At 40.3% G+C, this 22,240-nt stretch overlaps 1 protein-coding gene and 1 long non-coding RNA gene across 3 annotated transcripts in view; both read left to right on the top strand.

The window, feature by feature from the left end:
- LOC142143738 (uncharacterized) overlaps positions 1-22,240 on the top strand; it is a 713,023-nt gene that overhangs the window by 561,978 nt on the left and 128,805 nt on the right. The gene's annotated exons all lie outside the window — the stretch shown is intronic.
- The window catches only part of WDR33 (WD repeat domain 33), a 63,596-nt gene that overhangs the window by 33,081 nt on the left and 8,275 nt on the right, over positions 1-22,240 (top strand). For both annotated transcript variants that reach the window (XM_075201825.1, XM_075201824.1), the window contains exons 7-17: positions 3,637-3,734; positions 7,252-7,378; positions 8,199-8,353; positions 8,466-8,544; positions 8,877-8,987; positions 9,072-9,166; positions 9,419-9,505; positions 9,587-9,726; positions 10,695-10,847; positions 11,449-13,671; positions 19,201-19,306. In XM_075201825.1, the coding sequence (XP_075057926.1) occupies positions 3,637-3,734; positions 7,252-7,378; positions 8,199-8,353; positions 8,466-8,544; positions 8,877-8,987; positions 9,072-9,166; positions 9,419-9,505; positions 9,587-9,726; positions 10,695-10,847; positions 11,449-13,671; positions 19,201-19,306 (3,374 nt within the window). The remainder of the gene's footprint in view (positions 1-3,636; positions 3,735-7,251; positions 7,379-8,198; positions 8,354-8,465; positions 8,545-8,876; positions 8,988-9,071; positions 9,167-9,418; positions 9,506-9,586; positions 9,727-10,694; positions 10,848-11,448; positions 13,672-19,200; positions 19,307-22,240) is intronic.

The raw sequence follows: 22,240 nt of genomic DNA, 5'->3' as shown, positions 1-22,240 counted from the left end.
CCATACCGATCTCCCTTTGTGGTTCCACAAGGCATCATCTCGGCCTCTGCTATTCTATCTATACACATCCTACCTTGGTGAACTAAATGGTTACTTTGGTCTTCAAATACCTTCTCTATGACAATAGCACCCAAATTGACCTATCCTCCCATACCCTTCTCAGGTTTTCAGCAGGCTCTCTGCCATCTCTTCATTCTCAAACTAAATATGTCCAAGTCTGACCTCATTGTCTTCGTTCACTCTTCAGTTACCCATTTCCAACTCTCCCTCACTGTTGATAACACCACAATCCTCCCTGTTAACAAAGTCAGCTGCGTAGGTGTTATCCTATAATTCTCCCTCTCCTACAACTGTCGTTTCTATCTTCGGAACATTGAAAGGATCAGACCCTTCCTCCCGCTGGACTCAAGTCAAATATTAATCCACTCCCTAATCATCTGTCGCCTCCACTATTGCGGCCTCCTCCTTTATGGCCCACCCTCATCCACCTCTCTTCTTTTCAATATCTCTTTAATGTTGTAGCAAGATTGGTCTTCGTCTCTCTACGTTCTGATTTTGCCTCCCCCTATGGCAAAGCTCTACACTGGCTACCTGTCTATGTCCTATAGATTTCAGTTCAAGCTCCTCTCCATCAACACTTTACCCTCTGAACAACCAGCGACCACAACTTCATATTTTCCTCTGGTAAACACGTCTCAAAGATTTCTGTTGAGCTGCTCAAAACCTCTAGAACACTCTTTCTTTCTCGTTCTATTGGACACTCCTCCACCCTCTAGTGCTTCATTTGCTCCCTAAAAGCCCATCTGTTCACCCTAGCCTATCTGTCCTATCCCCTCCTCAGCACACCCGTTTTATGTTTGTTTTTTTAAACTAATTTCCCCTCTTTGTGTTACCCTCTCCAACTTAATCAATCCACTGACTTTAGAATGAAAGCTCTCACTAGCAAGGCCCTTCTCCAGGTGTTGCTCTCCCACCTGTCGTCCAGCCTTTCTGTATAATGACTTTCATGTCCAACGCTCTTTCTATACCCAACAATGCTATCCATTTCTCCACAGAAAATTTTGCCAGCTGGGTGGCATTAAGAAATAGTCGGGAGGGGCAGTTGTAATGCTTTGAAGTAATATTGAACAATTTTGAAAGTTATTGCCCACACCTGCCAGGACTGGTCAGACTGGTGGTTTTTGGTGTAACACACACTGCTGACTGCAGTGCTCACATAGTGCTTGTTCTAATAGGATAAAAATATCTATTGTATTAGGATTCTGTTGGGCTCATAGAGCCGGATGGCATGTAAAAACAGCTGGGTGGAGCACCCGGGGAATAGGTCTGGGGAGAAGACTGCTATCTGCATTCTGTCTTCTGTATTAACCCTGTAATTCACCTTTCTCTTTCCATAATCATATTAGATGAAGACTTACCCCCTTTTTTTTTTTTTTCCTTTTTTTTTTTTTCTTTTTTAATATTCTCTAAAATTATCCTGTTCTTACTGGAAGAGTCCTAGGGCCTAATTCATTAATGATCTTAACTTAAACTTCTTATTTCAGTCTCCTGGACAAAACCATGTTACAATGCAAGAGGTGCTAATTAGTATTCTGTTTTGCACATAAGTTAAATACTGACTTTTTCATGTAGCACACAAATATCAATTTTAAATTTCAGTGTACAAATAAGCCATCAAGTATTTGTGTGCTACATGAAAAAACAGTCAGTATTTAACTTATGTGCAAAATAGAATACTAATTTGCACCCCTTGCATTGTAACATGGTTTTGTCCAGGAGACTGAAATAAGAAGTTTCTCAAGTTAAGATCCTTAATGAATCAGGCCCCTAATGTTTACCACACACTTCAGTCATTGAGAATGATATCCGAGTACCACTTCCTTCCAGCACTGTGTAATGGTCGGCTTAAATCTGCACATGTGAAGAAATCCACAGTGAACTGGTTGTTCTGTTGTGAAAGAGCACATTTAAACACTAGCCTTTGAGGGCAGTTGACTGATTTTATTTATTTATTTTTTATACAATCTCAGCATAGTATATATGTCAATGTTATGTAATTTAAGTTATTAATGTTTATAGGGTGCGATATGAGGTCCGTAGCGCTGTACAGAGGGCAAACTGTACAAGACAGTACATGGTATAACAATACAATACAGTAAACAAATAACACTACAACTCTCAACACAGTTACCGAGGTGCAAGGGGGGGTAGTTAAGGAGTGCTATGGCCCGTTTAATAGCCAACATGCTGGTCTTGTCACTTCACCCAAGTATTAATCTTCCGCCTGCATTTTCCGCCCTGTCCAATAGAGGTGCTCTAGATTTTGAGAGTATCATGATCAGGTATCATGCTCATTTTTGTCCCATGCATTGCAGCAATACCGGGTCAATGAACCCATAGTGGTTATAATATTGGAGTTTTTATGTGCTCCTTTAGACTCTCAACCTGTTTATCTGTGATCGGTTTTAATTTCATTTTCCGTTATTTTTACTTCATATTCACATCAGCCAACCACTTTCCAGATAAACAATTTTAGATCTCAATCCCGCCCCCTCTAGAATTCACACATGTGTAGGCCCCTATGTGTCTCAGTTTTTTTTAGGATTTTTATTGCCAAAAGGTCTCTCCTTATATTCCCTTAAATCAGACTTCTGATGACTCCTAATAAACATAGGTAGCAATTTGCTGTAACATTTATTGAATTCAGGACCAAAGTAGAAATAACGAGTGGAATGTATGGCCTGATTTTTTTTTTTTACTAAAAAGTATGAGAGCCAAACAGGTGTGGGCTATGGTTTACATTTTAACAGTATACTCACAATTGTGCCATACTAAGCATATGTTCCCTGTTCTATTCTTTCATTTTATTTTGTCTTGGCATTGCACAATAAATGGGTTTTTTAGTGATTCAATAATAAGTAAATACTTTTGTATTCCTGATTGACTTCTGTCTGGTGAGCACAGCTTACAGTACACCTTTACAATAGTGATCTGTTGATTATGTTCTGCACCCTAAAAAACATTGGCTGTAAGGAAATAGAATAAGCTGTATTCACAGTCCATCCAGCATTTGCAGTGAGTACAGTACACTTAAGCTGCGTTCACAAAGCAGAGCTATGTCCCATAGACATGTGCGATTAAAGTGCTAGTCCCCACTTTTATTCTTGAACATTTAGGATGGAATAAAATAGAAATATATAAAAGCAGAGAGAGAAAGTCTGCATAATTATTCATGCCGTTTTGGGTGGGAGGTGATTTCTTCTAGAGTGACATTTTAGGCTTTATTGGCCATAATACACTTGCATTTCACTACCATAACTTGAAGGAGGAAACAAACTCAGAATTGGGGGCTGTTGTGTATGGGTATTATCATGGGACCACATTAAAAGTAGATAAGATTAGAAATGGTATTATAAAATACACAGATTATTGAGTTGTTAGGCTTAGGTGTTTTTTGTTTTGTTTTTTATATATACCATTAAAAAGTAGTTGTGGGGATTTTTGGTTTTGGTCTGGTTTTTTTTTTTTTGGGGGGGGGGGGGGATCAGTGGGAGGTTTATGCCACAAAGCATATATGGGATAATACCATTTGTATTTCTGACCTTTTTTCCCGTGATGCTTGTTTCCATGTAACAGTTTCTCCCCTACGGATAATAAATTTGCCACCTGTTCAGATGACGGCACAGTTAGAATCTGGGACTTCCTTCGTTGTCATGAGGAGAGAATTCTACGAGGTATGTTTTTGTTTTACATACTGAGAGTAGGAGTTATATTTCAAGGATAGCTCCTTAACATAACTTTAGCCAGTTGTTATTTTTTTAACCTGCAGGTAATTTATCTAGTAGAACCATTTACAACACTTTACTCTTTGAATCACAGATTACAATAGCTTAAATGACTGTCTGGCTAAACAGAGCTGGACTAAGACTAAATGGAGCTTTAGGGCAGATAATGATTTTTGGGCCCCTTGCTCAGGTCACTAAGAATGCAAGCATTTATAAGTTATGTCCCACAAATAATAATAGTATCATTACTCAAAAACATTGTTCGGGGGGGGGGGGGGACTGAAATTTGCATGTGACATGTGGAGCACTTATTTGGAGGTACCAGTGCTGTGTACATTTTCCTGGCTAATATACAAATGATCAAAGAAAATCAACATTTTCACTGCTATAGCATCTTATATTACCGGTTGGATATCTGTGGCAGTAGGTAGGTCCATGTGTTGAAAGTAACGCTACTCTATGGTTGAGCATACAAGGTGGAAAATATGTGATCCCTGCTAAGTGTTCCCTACAGATACACAAAAAGGGTGCCACTACATTCTATATAATAATAATATTAATACAAAGGTATCTCAGGCGCATACTGTATGTACAACTGAGTCTCTGGGTATAATCAAACACCGATGTCTAGTACAATGTTCCATAGGCAAATAATTGAATGTAATCCTTCTTTTCCACATATAGTTCAATCCATCACAGTCAGAGGATATGAATCCACATAGAATATTTCTTTTCTTAGTATTCAATTATTTCATCTGCTCCATTGTTTGTCTCCAAAGCAATAGTCATGTATGCAAAAAATGGAAATAGGGACAAAATTAATGTATAGTAATTAATTCCAAGACACAAAAAAGGAGCTAATGACCCAAAAAGAACCACTATAAAATAGTGCTTATCAATATTGGATCCTAATTACACCACATGTGGGGATAATGCAGTGACAAAATATTGCCACTTTTCAATGCACTTACATTGTGTGCATTTTGGCTCGTAAAACATCCAAGGGTGTTTTCTCCTTCAATAATAAGGATCTCCTCTGATTTATAGTATCTTGTTTTCTCCCAGATTACATAGATGGGAGAAAGGAGAGATCTGGCATAATACCTCAAGGATATTGATTTATTCACACAAATAAAAACAGTATAAAATATAGAATCACAAAATATCATGTAAAAATAAGATTTTTACTGACTGTAAAATCCATTTCTCTGACTCCATTGGGGGAAACTGCGAGACATTGGGGTATAGCAGTGGGCTCAGGAGCCACTACTATACACCAATGTCTTGCAGTGTCCCCCAATGGCAGGAAAGAGAAACAGTAAGTTGCACTCCTACCAAAAACAGTAGGGTGACATCGGCTATGGTTGGGCATGATATCCTTTGGCAGTTGGCAACAATCAAAGAATTTGGTTCTTGGCTAGTGAGGATGGCTCTCAAAACACCTTCTACAATGATCTACAGTCTGTTGATTCCTAGATATGATGCCATACGATATTGAAATCACTTTATTTGTTTTTGATAAATTAAAGTATGATTAAAAACTGAAATTTTGACAGTACTGACAGAAAAAAAAATACTTTTTGTACACTTACTGTATTTGTTTTACGAAAATGTGATGTATGTTGATTCTCATTTTTTCCCACTGTGAAAGAATTTCTACTTTTTTAATAAAGTTTAAAATTAATCTGTTTTTGTCTAACCATTATAAATCTAAAGGTACAAAAGACCAGTTTGTTTTATTAGAGAAAGTATTAGAAACCAGTAGATGAAGGGAGAAGTTTGTCACCTTTTAGATAGCTGTACACCAGTGTGCCGTCTTTACTTCATATTTCTCTCATACTATTTGCATACTGTTTTTGATTGACCACTCTTTGACATGAGGGATACATAAGAATCCAAAAAACAAAACTGCCATGTGTCCAAATAAGAGTACATTGTGCTCTCTAGGCTGAGGGAGGAATTTGGGTAAACCAAGAGCCACTGTAAGGGCTCTTTAATTTAGACAGCATTCATTAAATGTGATATCCCAGTGCAAGTAGCTGTAATAGTAGTTTCTGTACAACAGTATGCAGTGTGTTTAGTGACCACATACTGATGGATGTTTCACCAAAACCCTGCAACAACGGCAAAAAGACAAATGAGTATTTGTACCAAAGAATCAGAAACTTGCCAGTTCTTATACCGAATGTTCCTAATTATAAACTAGAATTATACACCGAATGACATAACAATCTGTGTATATTAAAGAAAACTAAAAGAATTGTAAGAAGTAAAAATGAACTGTAGAAGTTAATTTCTGATGAATGTTCCTTTTGTCAGAAAAAAAGTTGAAAAACAACCCCAAAAAACACGTTGGGGCACCAATTGGCACAGTTGGCGGTATCCTAGGTTGCCTAATGGATGATCTGGCTGTAGATCGAAGTAGACATGATGCTGTATTAATACGGGGGAAAAATACTGAAATTAAAGCACACATTGTAATGTATAAACTGGAAAATGAGTTCTTGATGTTGTGTTCTCTAGTTTATTCACCCTCCACCATTACACATCTTTATCGATAATGGTTTCTAGTTATAAAAACAAACTTGCTAGGAGAAGCTGTGTTCTAGTTTTCTGTCGCCATGGGCCATAGTAGTAGCAGACGGGAATGGATTATGCCTCTGAATGTTTTGAGAGGGAATGTGCTTCTGTGAGTAAGCCCAATGTACTGAACCTATGTACTCCAGCTTAAAAAGCATTTAGTAAAAATAAATACACTCAATCCCTTTTTATATTTGTAAATGGAAAACGTTTCAAATAATATAGATTTTTAATTAATTACCTCTGCTTTTACCATTGTTAATGTTGCATATTTCCCAAATTGATTGTAAACCTATATTAATAGAACACATGATTAAAAGTGTAAAGCTTAATGATATAGGAAGCCATATAATAATAATAGTGAAACTGGCTCAGGTGCCTTCTTCAAGCTGGTACCAACCTCTAGTTTGGCTTCTACCGAGTGGCAATTGCACAAGCCATGATGACAAAGAGCTATGAAACATTGGGGCAGGATGACACCAGTGGTCTAATGTATTCCCAAACCAATCCCTGAAGAGTTTTTTTTTGTCTAAAAACCTTAATTCAATGACAGGTCCTGTTTGTGGTAGAATGAAGAACAGTGATAGTTCAGCCTTAACCTGCCTTTATCAAGTTGCATGTTCTATATCTTCTTTGAATTAGGCCATTTTGTTTCCTGTAATAAAAATATGTCTTTTAAAATTCATGATTTTCCTTTCAATCACGCACCCCAATATTAAAAGGTGTTGATGGAATTTAAGTGCTTCTGTTCCATCTGTTTTGAAATAAATTGTGGAGGTGTTTCTTTTTGTTATAAGGCAACTGATTTAGCTTGACTACACAAATAATAAGTTACTGGAAACTTGCCACTGCACAACGGATAAAATAAAAATTGTTTCACCTTCAGGACATGGTGCTGATGTGAAATGTGTTGACTGGCACCCAACCAAAGGTCTTCTAGTCTCTGGAAGTAAGGACAGTCAACAGCCAATCAAATTTTGGGATCCCAAAAATGGACAGAGTCTTGCCACACTGTAAGTCAATAATTGGAACATTGAAGGAAAGGACCCTCAAACAATGCTGCATTACATGTGTCATTTCTACTTTAAAAGGATTGTAGCAATAATTACTTATTACCATAAAGTAGCTCTTTTCATCTTCATTAACCCACTCCTGCTTTTCCCTTACTAGTTGAATTAATCAGATTAGAAAGGAGATTAGAGGAGTTTGTCTTCTATTTGTAAATCTGTATGGGCGTGAATTATCTATGCATACTCTCAGTGAGTGAAAGTGGTGTTTATTACTCTGCAGAGGATTTACAGAAATATACAGAAACTCCAATATAACAGTGCCAGTTGGTGGCAAAATGACCCGGAACACTTGCTTGGCAGGCTTCAAATACATAGCTATCATTATAGTCCCTTTCACTTCACCCCTATTGTCTGCATTTACTACCGTAATTCTCTTAATGCTAACTTGCTAGTTTGGCCTTCTCTACCTCCTAACTACTTATTCTCTTTGTAATGTGTCCTAGTTGTCTTATGTATTTGCATTTTCTACAGTCTCTTGTATTGATTTTTACTAATTATATTGTTTCTCTTGTCCGTTTGTCACCTGTGTTTTTTTCTGTTTAGTTTTTGTTGATTGTGTCACTGAGAATTCTGTCGCAACATTATTATAGTCATCTGCCTGTCTAGAGGACATTCACTGAATGTATAAACCACTATATAATCCCAATATTAACCGTCCCTCTTTCAAATATTTATTTGACAATATTATTTATACCCCATTGTTTCAGTTATTTGCATTAAATTCATGGATGTCTTTTTGTTTTTATTCTACAACTGAAATTAGACATGCTCATAAAAATACTGTGATGGAGGTAAAGTGGAACTTGAATGGAAACTGGCTGCTTACTGCCTCCCGTGATCATCTCTGCAAGCTTTTTGACATTCGCAACCTTCGGGAAGAGCTGCAAGTTTTTAGAGGCCACAAAAAAGAGGCCACAGGTCAGAAGACCGGTTTTGTTTAGTTTTATGTGTGTTTTGGTTACTAAGCCATTTCCTTATTCTGGTTCTTAGTAGACCAGTGACCCTAAGTTTGTGTCTTTTTTTATTTTAGCTGTTGCTTGGCATCCAGTTCATGAAGGTCTATTTGCCAGTGGTGGCTCTGATGGTTCTCTCTTGTTCTGGAATGTTGGGTATGTATTTATTTTATATACCTTATTTTCATATTTTGAGTACAAGTAAACAGAATAATACTATATATAAAGGTTACAAGAGTAAAAGTGCATATACATAGACATCTGACTCTTAATCTACTGTGTATATCAGGTACATAACAAGTAGAAACGTATAACCAGGGGGGGTGGTGAAAAGCTTGACGAATAAATTTGATAAAAAGAAGCTATTATAGAGGAGTCCGGGTGAGGTGTAAGATTAGTGGTGTTGAATGTGAAATCGGTATGTATTTATTTTGTGTGGTGAATGGGGGTTCCTCAATATGGAGATCTAGAATGTCCATTTTTTTCAGGGTGGAAAAGGAGGTTGGTGGTATGGACATAGCACATGAAGGAATGATCTGGAGTCTTGCCTGGCACCCACTTGGACATATTCTGTGCTCTGGATCCAATGATCACACCAGGTATTATAAATTGAGACTTTGTTTTATGGCAGCAAGTATCATGGTGTATGTCTGTTGATATTGATATCTGAAATTTCTGTTTAGCAAATTCTGGACCAGAAACCGCCCTGGTGACAAAATGCGCGACCGTTATAACCTGAACCTTCTCCCTGGCATGTCAGAGGATGGTGTTGAATATGGTAACTTTAATAGCCCACATGCTATGGTTCAGTCTCAAGTCTGATTTTTATTCATACATGTGATAAAGGAAAAACTTTTTCGATTACAGAACATTTGTTTGATTACTGTTAGCTTACATTGCAGTGAGTTGTTATTTACAGGGCTAAGTGTTTCATAACTCTATATTGAAATTATGACTTCTCTTTACAACGTTATTCTCTTTTGTACCTTATGTAATTTACCTTCAAAATAAATAACTTGTTCCTCTTCAGATGACATTGAGCCTAACAATCTAGCCATTATTCCTGGCATGGGTATTCCAGAGCAGCTGAAAATGGCAATGGAACAAGAACAGATGGGTAAGATGATGTTTGTATTATCTGTTTTTTTTTTATCTATTGTTTGCTATCTCGTTGTAACTTTCCTGTCTGTACTTTCAGGGAAAGAGGAGGCAAGTGCAGTGGAGATGACAATCCCAGGCTTGGACTGGGGGATGGATGAGGTGATGCAAAAAGACCAGAAGAAAGTGCCACAGAAGAAAGTTCCATATGCCAAACCCATTCCGGCTCAATTTCAGCAAGTTAGTGCCAAATATATTCTATTTACAGCCCCCCCCAACAAAAAAGTCTCATAAAGCACTGTTAGTCTTGTGTGTGTGTGTGTGTGTGTGTGTTGTTTTTTGTTTTTTTTAACATGCAAATTTAATTCCTATCAACATACCCCAGAAAATGCAACCATGGCTTCAGTTGCATAGAGAAAGCAGTCATGTACAGAACACATTGATTTTGGTCATGGGTGACAGAGCACCTGCTGCTGATCAGTATTTGAAGGGTGAAGAGCCAATCAGGGTTCACTGTTTAGCACATCAGCAGTTGTTTGAGTACACATGGCGTGTTGTATTTAAACTATTATTTCTTTCCAGGTATCCTCCATTTTTTATTATTTTGTTCAGGCAGAAACTATTAATAAAATAAGTTTCAGCACTCAGACAGGATGTGTGTTTAAATGTGTGGTCGTTATTGTATCTCTTTAATTTTTATACCATAAATACTTGTACATGGTGGTCTCGCCCGGCAGGTTGCTCCGATAGTTACACCCCTCTACCCACCTCCTTCTTGCCCCACATGATTAGAAACTCTTTGTATTCAGTCTCTTTTCTGTAGTCCCTGTTATAAATAGAAAAAAAAAACTACTAAAACAAAAAAATGTACGTCTTGTGTAAAAGTATACAAATCTCCTCATTCACATGCGCAATATGGATGGAGTGATTTCTGCATATTACTAGTGGCTACAAGCAGCTTGGAAGAAAGCATGCTTGTAGTAAGCCAGGAAAACACAGGCAAATAGATGCTACTATCTGTTATGGCAGAGAACACCTATGTTTATCACTGTCATTAAACACATTGTCCTCTCAATAACCAAACTGTCTTTGAGCAAAATGCCTACAATTAAATATGTACATTTCTTGAAAAATCTCTCTAAGGATCGTGCCTTACAAACCATTTCTTAAATTTTGCAGTGACCAATGTATCTTTAAAAATTTTCCAGGCATGGCTGCAGAATAAAGTGCCCCTGATGCCAGCTTCAGAACCTGTTCCTGAACGGAAGGAGGAGGTGAAGCCTGATGATAAGAAGAAGAACCAGGCTGAGATTGAGCAGGAGATGGCTGCTCTACAGTATACCAACCCTCAGCTGCTAGAGGTGTGTGCTTAATTCCATGATAACAGCAAAGTGTTTTTTCTCAATATTATGCACTTGTCTGCCTGTCTTCAATGTATACATAGTGTAACTGCAAGTGTTTGAGTCTGGTGTCCCTGGTAGCCACAAACCAAGCAATTATAGACTTGTGTCTATAATACTATCTAGACTTGTGTCTAGATATGTCTGTGATAAGTGTGAAGGGAGGTTGGGCAGATCCATTCATAGATTAGTGGGCTTATGGTTGAGCTATTGTGTTATTTGTGTACAAAATCTTTGCCTCTCTAAATCAGAGTTGCATAGATGTTGACATATACAATAAATGGTATTGCCTCATGTGTCTGATTGAATCGATGATAACAGTAAAATGTTTTTGTCCGATTTAATAGCTTCTCTGGCTACCACCCTTTCACTCTATGGATTGTGGATTTCATACCTTTAGATCATTTTAAATACTGTTTTGCCTGCCACAATTTTGGCTTCTTTGACACTGGGGAACTAATATAGAATGTTCTGCATTGATATTTACTCTGTCCTTGCTTTTTTTTGTGACCATTCTTCAACAATATATTCACATATCCTATTGTTTCTGTTTATTCTACAGCAATTAAAGATTGAAAGAATTGCACAAAAGCAGGCAGAGACTCCAGGGCAATCTCCTGGCCTTGCTTCTCCTCTGGGAGCACCTCCACAAGTTCCTTCATCCTTCCCACCACCTGGACCGCAATCTCAACCACCACCAAATTTCCAGCAACCCCATCCCCCACAACAGATGTCCATGAACATGCCACATGGTCCTCAAGGACAGTTCAGACCACAAGGGCCTCAAGTACCTACAGGCCCACAGGGTTTCATGGGTCCAGGTCCACAGAGTATAAGACCTCAGGAAATGCATCCTGGAATGCCTAGACTTCCAGTTCCACATGGACCAATGGGCTCACAAGGTCCTCCAGTTAATCCTGTGTCTCAGGTTCATTTGGGTCCTCAGGTACAACAAGGTCCCAGAGGAGTACAAGCCCCTCACCATGGCATGCAGGGAGCATCTGGTGCTCAGGGGCCACTAATGGGTGTTGCACCTAGAGGTGTACAGACATCTCATGCACTGCGGGATAATCAAGGACCTAATCAAGGTATGCTGATGGGACATCCAGCGCAAGATTTAAGAGGCCCTTCAGAAGCAATGCTTGGACATGTATCCGATGTAAGGGGACCAGTGGATATGAGAGGACCTCCTGAAATTCATGGGCCTCAAGATATAAGAGGCCTTCCAGACATGCGAGGTCCACAGGATATGAGGGGTGCCCCAGATATGCGTGGTCCTCCAGATCTACATGGCCCTCAGGACATTAGGGCTCCACCAGAAATGCGTGGCCCTCAGGATATGAGGGGAACTCTTGATTTACGTGGCTCTGTTGACATGCGTGGGCCTCATGATATGCGGGGCCCCCCTGACATGCGAGGGCCTCATGATATGCGGGGCCCTCCTGACATGCGCGGTCCCCCAGACATTCATGGTCCCCAGGATATGCGCGGTCCCCCAGACATGCGTGGCCCTCCAGATATGCGTGGTCATCCAGACATGCGTGGACCACAGGATATGCGTGGTCCTCCTGACATGCGTGGCCCGCAAGATATGCGGGGACCTCCTGATATACATGGCCCTCCAGAAATGCGGGGTCCTCCTGACATGCGTGGCCCTCCAGAAATGCGGGGTCCTCCTGACATGCGCGGCCCTCCAGAAATGCGGGGTCCTCCTGACATGCGCGGCCCTCCGGATATGCGTGGTCCCCCTGACATGCGCAGCTTTTCAGATATGCGGGGTCATCCTGACATGCGTGGACCACAGGATATGCGAGGGGCACCAGATATGAGGGGCGGTCCTGACATGCGTGGCCCACAGGACATGAGGGGCGGTCCTGACATGCGTGGCCCACAGGACATGAGGGGCGGTCCTGACATGCGTGGCCCACAGGACATGAGAAGCGGTCCTGACATGCGTGGCCCACAGGAGATGAGGGGCGGTCCTGACATGCGTGGCCCACAGGAGATGAGGGGCGGTCCTGACATGCGTGGCCCACAGGAGATGAGGGGCGGTCCTGACATGCGCGGCCCACAGGAGATGAGGGGCGGTCCTGACATGCGCGGCCCACAGGAGATGAGGGGCGGTCCTGACATGCGTGGCCAACAGGACATGAGGGGCGGACCTGACATGCGTGGCCAACAGGACATGAGGGGCGGACCTGACATGCGTGGCCAACAGGACATGAGGGGCGGACCTGACATGCGTGGCCAACAGGACATGAGGGGCGGTCAAGATAGAAGAGTCCCACAGGACATGAGGGGCGGTCCTGACATGCGTGGCCCACAGGACATGAGGGGCGGTCCTGACATGCGTGGCCCACAGGACATGAGGGGTGGCCCACATGATATGAGAGGGGCACCTGACATGCGTGGTCCTCAAGATATGAGAAGATCTGATATCAGAGGATCAAATGATTTACGCGGCCCACAGCATATGAGGGGTAATCAAGAGACAAGGGGACCAACTGACATGCATGTATCTCAAGATCTGCGAAGCCCTCAAGATTTGAGGGGTCCTCAGGATGTTAGAGTACCTCCAGAAATGGGTGGCCATCATGAAATGAGGGGTTCTCAAAGCAGGGGGGCAAATTTGGGACTTAATCAAGATGCACGTGGACAATTGGTAGCCCAAGGGCCACCAGGGAACTCTCAAGGTCCTCACAGTCAACAGAATCCACCAAGAGCATCCCACCAAGCACAACAGAAAGCCCCCTTACTGGGAGATGGTCCTAGGCCTTTTAACCAGGTAACTGCCTTTAATGCTGACAGGAAATACTTTGATAAGAGACACCAGTTCTAGTTTCAAATGCAAATTTGATTGGAAAGCGCTAACAAGAAAATCTTAACTCTCCCATTGCCAGATATATTGCACTACAATCCTTAAAGACCCTTTTTAGGAGCAATTTATTTTTAAAGTCTACTTAAAAATATTAGACTTTAAAAAGTCTAAAATGACCTAAAGGTTTTGTGTTGTGTGTGTGTGTGGGTGTTTTTGTTTTTTTTTGTGTTTTTTTGTATTTAAATCAATGGCTGAGGATAAAGCAGACAGGCAGCCTGCATAAAACAAGTCTCTCACCCAGTCATAACTGAGTATACATGACAATGCTTTCCTATAGAAATTGAGTTAGTTTATATATGTCCTGTCTCCCTTTCAAGAACAATGCAAGAATGCATCTTATTAAATATTAAGCATATTACAGGCTTTGAGAAAAATTGAAGACATTTCTCAATGGAACTTCCAACTGGTTTCATCTCTTGCTTTTTGTCAATGAATGCTACCACAGGGTAAAGAATCTGTAAGATCCACAATGTAAATGGTCAATGTTGAATCAAAGATTTATACAGTATATTTTTATATTCAATATTTTGACATTTTTTTCAATGATAATAAATTTTTAAGTTTTTGCATCATTTGATGTCTCTGCACTGAAAAAACTTTAATTTAAGGTGGACCTGTCATACACATTATAATCACATTATTGTGTATAAAAAAAAAAAATCTCACAATTTGTCTAGATGGAAATGCAATATTAGCCTAAAGGAGGGAATTATATCCTAAAAATGTCCCTATACCTTACTATTTGAATGGCAGATAAATCTGCCTATCTGCTCACATTTGCATACAAGGGTAGTGATGCATTACTTAAAAAAAAGGGGCAAGCATTACACAGTGGCACACAATCTGGTCTTTACAAAGTGCACCTTATCAGATAGTAAATTGCAAACTAGATTAACGGTTAGTTGTGGTGTTTAACGATGTGCCGACTGGTCGCCGGCCTCCAGCTGCACAGTTGTTGCCTCCTAACTCTGCACTTCCGCCTTCAAATGTCAGGCTATTAAAGATGTTCTTTTGTGAGCACTAACAGCTCTAGTTACCACTCTGCTAGCTGAGAGGGTGCCAGGGGACTGCAGTATTCAGTTCCTGGCACCTCGATTGCAGTACACAGCGTTCAAAGTGAACGTTACGTGCTTCTTGTTAAAGAAGTAATCCTGTGATGTTATTGCAGTGATGTTCCAAAGACTTCCCAATAGAGGCCAGTCCCAGTCCATTGCTGACCTGTTTGATGTCTCTCCCACCTGCTCGTACTATTAGATCCACATAAACTGGACCTAATAGAAACCTTCCTTTTTAGATCTAGGTTACTCTGAAACTTTTATTGCTGGGAAAAGGGGAGACCCAACAAACAAGCCACTGTGTCTCTGAAATTATAAATAATACAATCAAGTTTACAAATGGGAAAAATATATTTACAGCCCTTTTTATTTAACAAACCGCACATATTTGCGCACTTAAGATATTTAGTTGATCACATGTTAATGTAAATTAATGAGCTATTTATCTCTATGGCAAAATAAAGCCTTGTCTATGTTAAAAAAATAAGAAATCCAAAACTTGAAAATTGGCTTGGTACGGAGGGTTGGGCTTAAGTCTATGAATAGCTACCTGTGCAAACAAAGGTTCTGGAAGTGATAGAAGCCGGTTAGACATTTGGTTTAATTTTCTGAACTGGAAATAGATCCCCAATATCACTAGTGGAATATTGAGCACTGTTAACTAATCTATCATGACTGCTTGTGGTTCTGGGTTTAAAATTAACTTCATACTTGGTGTTTTAAAGCCTGTCTCTAATTAGGTGAATACACCTAGCAAGAAATTGAAAGGTTTAATAGGTATGGATCATCATATGCTGTTCTGATGGCAGATTGTTTACAAGGGGATTGTAGAGGCATTTTTAATATGCTAAAATGAGTTGCACAGATGAGTTTCATCCCTACTTTGTGCACAGTAAGCACAAAGCTCCACAATGAGAAATATTAGAAGTAGAGTAAAGTTTCCCAGGACAGTATTCCTATTTTCCACGCCACATTGTTCCCATCACAATACTTGTTTCCCATAAGCTTTAATAGGTTTCTATAACTGTTTTGCTTAATTTGGGACCTAAAAGAAAATATGGAGTAGTTTTTATGGCCTGAACAAATTTAAGGTAACTTGGGTGTCCTGTTTTTTAATTGTCATAATTATGGGAGTCCTGAGCAGGGTCCCACAACAGCACAGAGTAATATTTTGAGACTCCTAATGTGGGAAGATTAAATTCACTTCCATAAGATATTCAAAGCAGTTCATACATCCAATATATTTATCGGTATATACTTGCAAGGAAATTATACTAGACTGGATTCACATGTTAAAAAACCCCATAAACATATAAGTGAAAATGCACCTGCACCTGTGGAGGCAGATGTTCTGTGGGCTAAAACAATACTCATGAGTCTGCATCATATTAATTCACTGGGAACTAGTGGCTTCACTAAAGCATTTCATGGCCAAATATGCATGTATTCTCATTCATATTGTTTAGCCCAATTACTTTTTATTCTGTAGATGACATGAATTGCATGATGCCATGGATGTTATTTTTATTACTATTACTTGGCCACTGAAGACCATTATCCATGATGTCACTTATCAATTGTGGGGATCTTTAAACGTCTGAAGACAAACACATGTAGAGCATATTCAGCACGTGAGGGTGTCTGTTGGACAATAGAACCACCAAAACAGCTTCTGTTGTTTTGGCATAGATTCTACAAATACCAGGGTATCTTTTGGAGGGATGTGATACCATTCGTCAATAAAAAATTCCATCTGTTGATGATCACTTAAAGGAAAAGTCTACATAAAAAATCTGATAAAATAAAGAGGTCTGCTTACACAGTGAAAACTCCCTAACAGTCCATTGGTGCTCTAGGCTACTTATGTTTGCCATTGAAGCTGCAGTGCTGTCGGTGCCCTCATCCATACACTCCAATTCATGTGAATGTAAAGTTCATGGGTGAGGGACATGGTCAATGCCGCTGTGTGTTTTGAAACATGTACTGTCAGCCAATCAGAAGCGTTCTCACATCCATCAGAATGAGTGACTTAGGTAGCACGGCCCGTTAATGAAGGGATTTTTTTTTTTGCTTTTGGCTAAACATCATCCAAATTAGGTGTTTTGAAACCACTGCACATCAATGGAAGTTTGACTTTACACCCTCCAAACTGCTGGATAATTTATCCGGCAGTTTAAAGGTGATAATGGCCCCTATGATCTGATTTGATTAGAGTGAAAGGCAGATTGGATTTGTGACTCAGTAGAAGAGGCTGGCAATAGACAGAGAACTTCATACATGATGATAACAAAATGCTTACAGATGGGATATGGGTTATGTTTGCAAAGTAAGTTCTTTGACATTTTCTGCACATTTTAAACCCATGGAAGTGGACCTTTCCTTCTAAGTGTTGGGTGGAGTGTTCTTGTAACACATAGCTGGAGGAAATTTTGCACTTCTATGACCAGACCCAATTTCACAACTTTGTAATGTGTCGGCTTTGCTAATAATTACTTTTCCATTTCTTATTTTACCCAAACAAATTTGTTATTGCTTTTTTTTTTTTATATATATCATATTGAAATAGTTTTTTTTAACTCGGGGGGGGGGGGGAGTTTTTAACAAACATTGTCAGATAGGTAATTCTCTTATGTAAATGACCCTTAGTTATCAAAAGCTAAAAATATCAGGAAAGTTCCAGTTAAGAATGGGTGCAATCTTTTATGGCCTTACCCCTCTCACCCTCCCCAACCAACAAGGGTAATCAAGTACAGTTGGGCGCAATATACATTTACAATGTAATTATAGAAAATATACAATCTATTAGAAATTATGAGAACATTAATGCACACTGTACAGAAATTAAGCAGACAAGTGAAGACATACAAACTTAAAGAAAACCAGGAGTTTACGCTGTGTTCTACACCTTAGATAAAGGGTTTTTGTGTTTTTGGTTTTTCTTTGATGGACGGGGTGTGTAAATTCCTCTTTTTCTCTCCGGTCAATGTCCTTTCCCAGTTGAGTCTTGCATAGAATGTAGGTCTCGAAAATGAAGCAGAAACAATTTTAAATGAGAATTTAATTGTAATTTCTTGCCCAAAGACTCTGTTTATCCCCCTAATTGTGACAATGTTTTGCCACACTGGGGCCGATTCAATTAGCTGCAAGGTCTCTGCGCATAATTTCTGTAGTCACGGTACAGGAAACCTCTTAGAGGTGCATGCAACAATGAGCGAAAATTCCTATCTCAAACATTCCGCAGAGAGACATTTAGCAAGGTTTGTACTAGACCTCGCGGCTAATTAAATCTTCCCTACTTTCTCTTCCCAACAGTATTCTGCTTATTTATATAGCCTTCCTAGGATTAATCTCGTTTGTGATGTGTATCAAAGTATATACAAAGATTACTTGTATAGATGGACCCTTTATTTATAAACTTAGGAAGTGGAGCATAAAAACAGGACAAGAACCAGTTATGTCTTTGGTTGTTGTTTAAGCTTGTCACACTTGAGATGGGCACTTGGCCTGATACAACCATGTATGTGGTGACAAAAAACCTTGATGTTCAATGCACAAAATTGGTAGGATCATTATCCGGCATGTTGGAAGATGGCCGCTATCAGGCTTCAGTGAAGTGATCCGGTGCTGGGCCTGAGTGTTGGCAGTCATATCCAGTGGTCTCCCTAGAAAATGTTGCCAGCCGGGTGGCATTAAGAAGTAGCCAGGTGGGGACTATAATATTGAAAAATGATGGTGGGTATTGCTCACTTATACCAGGACTGGTTTAACACACACATACTGCTGGCTGTAGTGTTCACATAGTTCCTGTTCTAATAGGAGAAACAATGGTTTATTCTATTCTATTATAATAGAACTCTGTTGGGGTCCAAGAGCCAGGTTTACAAGTACAGCCGGGTGGAGCACCGGGAAAATAGGTGCTGGGGAGAGCACTGATGTGTAATCTAACTTGGCAATTCACCCTAAATTGGACAGCGATTCTATTTCTCAGCTATCGGATTGAACAGCAAACACCTTTTTATGGCAACTGTAAGATAGTGTAAATGTATAGATTAGAAAAAGTATACACATGCTCATAATCTACCACAGCCATAATTTGAGATATGTCAATCACTGAAGGAAGTAAAGTGGGCGTAGGAAAATTGCCTTTTTCACAATCACACTCAGGTTACAGAGATGATGTATTATGATAACATTGAAGATATTTGCTTATTAAAGCATATATGATTTATTTATTTATTTTAGGGTGTGTCTTAGTCTTTTAGGAAGTTAGAAATTCTCCCACCTACCTCATGTAACCAATATTTAATTATCTAACATAGGCAAAAGCTGAGTTCTGTTGAGGATTTTTCACAAGCTATTACTACTTTCATTTATTTCTCAGGGTGGCAAAGGCCAGGCTCCACCTCCTCTATTACCTGGCCTAGCAGGACAGCAGAGCTTGGCGGGGCGTCCCCCACCACTGGGCCAAGGACCCAGTCCTAACAAAGGTATGGTATTAAAGGTTCAGGCAATACTACTGTCAGCATTAATAATGAATTGAAAAGAATGAAGGTGGTGTATTGTATGCTGTAAACACGAGTAGTGTTTGTAATGTGATTTCATACTACTTATTTATGATATAGCCTTCCATCTGGTATAAGGGTCAAAGACATAAACCATTCATTTATATACTCCCAAACTCAGATATAACTGGTAGAACTGATCTACACTGTTAAACTACCATCTGTGAAATGTTCTAAATAAAACCAGTTGGGAATTGAGCCTGAGAAAACTACACCAGTTAACTGTGTTAATTTGTATCCTTCCTTAAGATGGATCAAAGCAATATTTGGAAATTTATATTTCTCCCACATCCAATTGGGGGACATTGGGGTATAGAGTTGGGCACTTTAAGAAACTTGTTAACTAGCCCTAGCTCTTCCCTCTCTATATCCCCCTTCCTGTATAGGCTTCAGTTTAAGTTTAGTGCCTCAGCATGTTGGACACTTGTTTTGGTTTTATATAGTTTCTTTTACTTTTCTGTGTTTTAAACTTGGAGGCTTCGCCTCCTGTGCAACAAGGCTGCGTCCGCGGCTGGAGCTGCTGCCAGACAGTGCTGATGTTTCTGCAGTACATAGCACGGATGGCTGTGTGCTGCATGGAGTGGGGAACCTGTGCTGCTGCCCCCGTCCCAGTTCCCATTGCTGGACAACTCTGGAGAGCCGGCCACAGGCTATGCCTGTTTCCCTCAGCAGCTGCTATTTCACCGCGCTACAGAGGCATAGCAGCGGGCAAGTAAAACCCTCTCCCAGCAAAGTGCTGAGTGTCAGGCGGAGATTCTTGAGTGTCAAGGATGGGGTGACTTCTATAATGAATATATACAAAGATAATTCACCTCGATGGGCACTACACTTTCCCACCATATAACAAACCAGTATTGTAAAATAATATGTCCAATATCAATGTTAATCGGGCAATTCTTACGTAAAGTTGTTAAATCTCCCAAACATGCAAAAAAATACAAAAATTATGTATCTAGTGTAGTATGCAAATACATTTTTTTCAGGTGAAAAGAATGCACACATAATATTGTGTTCCGTAAAGCCAATGAGCACACTACGCTCTAGTGTTGAAAAAAACTTATAATAGCAAACCATCTGTAAAACTGAGGTGGACCAGATGGCATCAAGATAAGAAACATATTTACAAGTAAAGACAGGTACATTAATATCAATCACAGAGTGAATATAGCGTATCTTCCATTGATCTCTCATTAATCCTCAAATTTGGGACAGAAAAAGGAAGGAGGAGCACATAGTGCATTATCTCACTTTTTTTTTACAAACAAATTTTTCACTCAGATAAAGTTAAAGATGAACAGGTAACACACTGAGGAAGAAATTTGATTTGTTTTCCCCTGAGGTTCTCGCTTAATGGGAAGCGACCCCATGGGTTGATGCTCCAATTGCACGGTTGGTTAAGGTGTCACTATTATTCCTCTTCCCAACACAGCCACTTAAGGACAGTGCAGATCATAAGGTTGAGGACTTCCTTAAGTCCATTTTTGTGGCGGCGAGTTCCTGCTTGAGACCAGTTTTGGCGTTGGCTTTGGTTAACCAAGCTGCAGAGCACTGGTCAGAACAGCTTTCAGAGGGTTTCTTAGCCAGGCGACAGTCTTCTGAACTGCTTCCTTTGGTGGAACAGATTTAGAGAGCTACAGACTACTAGGGGGGTGCGCCCCTTGATGCGGGACTAATTGGGGCAAGAATCTCTGCCTCTGCTGTGTCAGCTAGTCAGACTCTGTGGCTTAAGTCCTGAGAGGCTGATGTGGGGTCTAAAAAAAATCTCTTAGACTCCTGTATGGACCTGATCTTGACACAATTATCATTCAGGCGACAGGATGCAAGAGTAACTTTCATTCTGTTAATGCTCCAAAACCCAAGATGTCCAGGTATCTGTTCTTTTGATCTGCCTGCAGATCGTGGGGTCAGTACTCCAGAGGTCAGTCATCCGTCCCCAGGGGTGGTTTGCATCGTGGACGCCAGGCCTGTTGTGCTTGGTGTCCAGCTGATAACTCTGCAGACAAGCAGTCAGCGTGACGGGCATTCTGCCAACAAAAAGTCATCCATGGTGGGAGTCAGTCTACTTCTACTCCAGAATAAGTGGTTTCAGCATACCACAGATGCATGGGTAAGGGAAATTACGAACTGGGGGTACATGAATGATCTTTAAGATTGTCCTCCCAGACTACTCTTTTCCACAGGGCTCCCCACATGTCCGACAAGCGACTGTCTCTGCGACAGGCCATTCACTCCCTGATTTAATCCGGACTAGTTATTCCGGTGCAGGAATCTCAAAAAGGTTTGGGGTTTTATTCCAACCTATTTCTTGTACCAACACCCGACGATTCGTTCAGGCCGGTTCTGAATCAGAATCTTTGAAAATTAAGCTGAGGGTGCCAATATTCAAGATGGTGTCCTTGCGGTCGGTTAATCACAGCATGGAACAGGGGAAGTTCATGGTGGCTGTAGGTAAGGATGTCTATCTCATCTGCATGTTCCCATCTGGGAGAGTCATCCGTCTCTCCTCAGGTTTGCGGTTCAACCTCACCATTATCAGATCCAGGCTCTTCCTTTCGGTCTGGCCATGTCTCCACGGGTCTTCACCAGGATTATGGCAGTCAGTGCTGCGCTAGTGTGGTTCAAGGGCTTTTACAATCATACCTTACCTGAACAATCTTCTAAAGGTGGAGTCCCCAGCGGTACTCCTGTCCCATATGCAGATGACGACCAGACTCTGGAGTCCCATGGTTGGATCTTCAACCTCAAGAAATCTGAACCGACTCCTACCCAATGGATGATCTTTGTCGGCCTTCTATTTGACACCTGCATACAGCGGGTGTTCTTGCCTCCGAACAATATTCGGGCGTTGCTGAATATGTA

The sequence above is a fragment of the Mixophyes fleayi genome, chromosome 3 (assembly GCF_038048845.1).
Source record: "Mixophyes fleayi isolate aMixFle1 chromosome 3, aMixFle1.hap1, whole genome shotgun sequence".
Taxonomy (NCBI): Eukaryota; Metazoa; Chordata; class Amphibia; order Anura; family Limnodynastidae; genus Mixophyes; species Mixophyes fleayi.
This window is presented reverse-complemented; position numbering and strand designations above follow the sequence as displayed.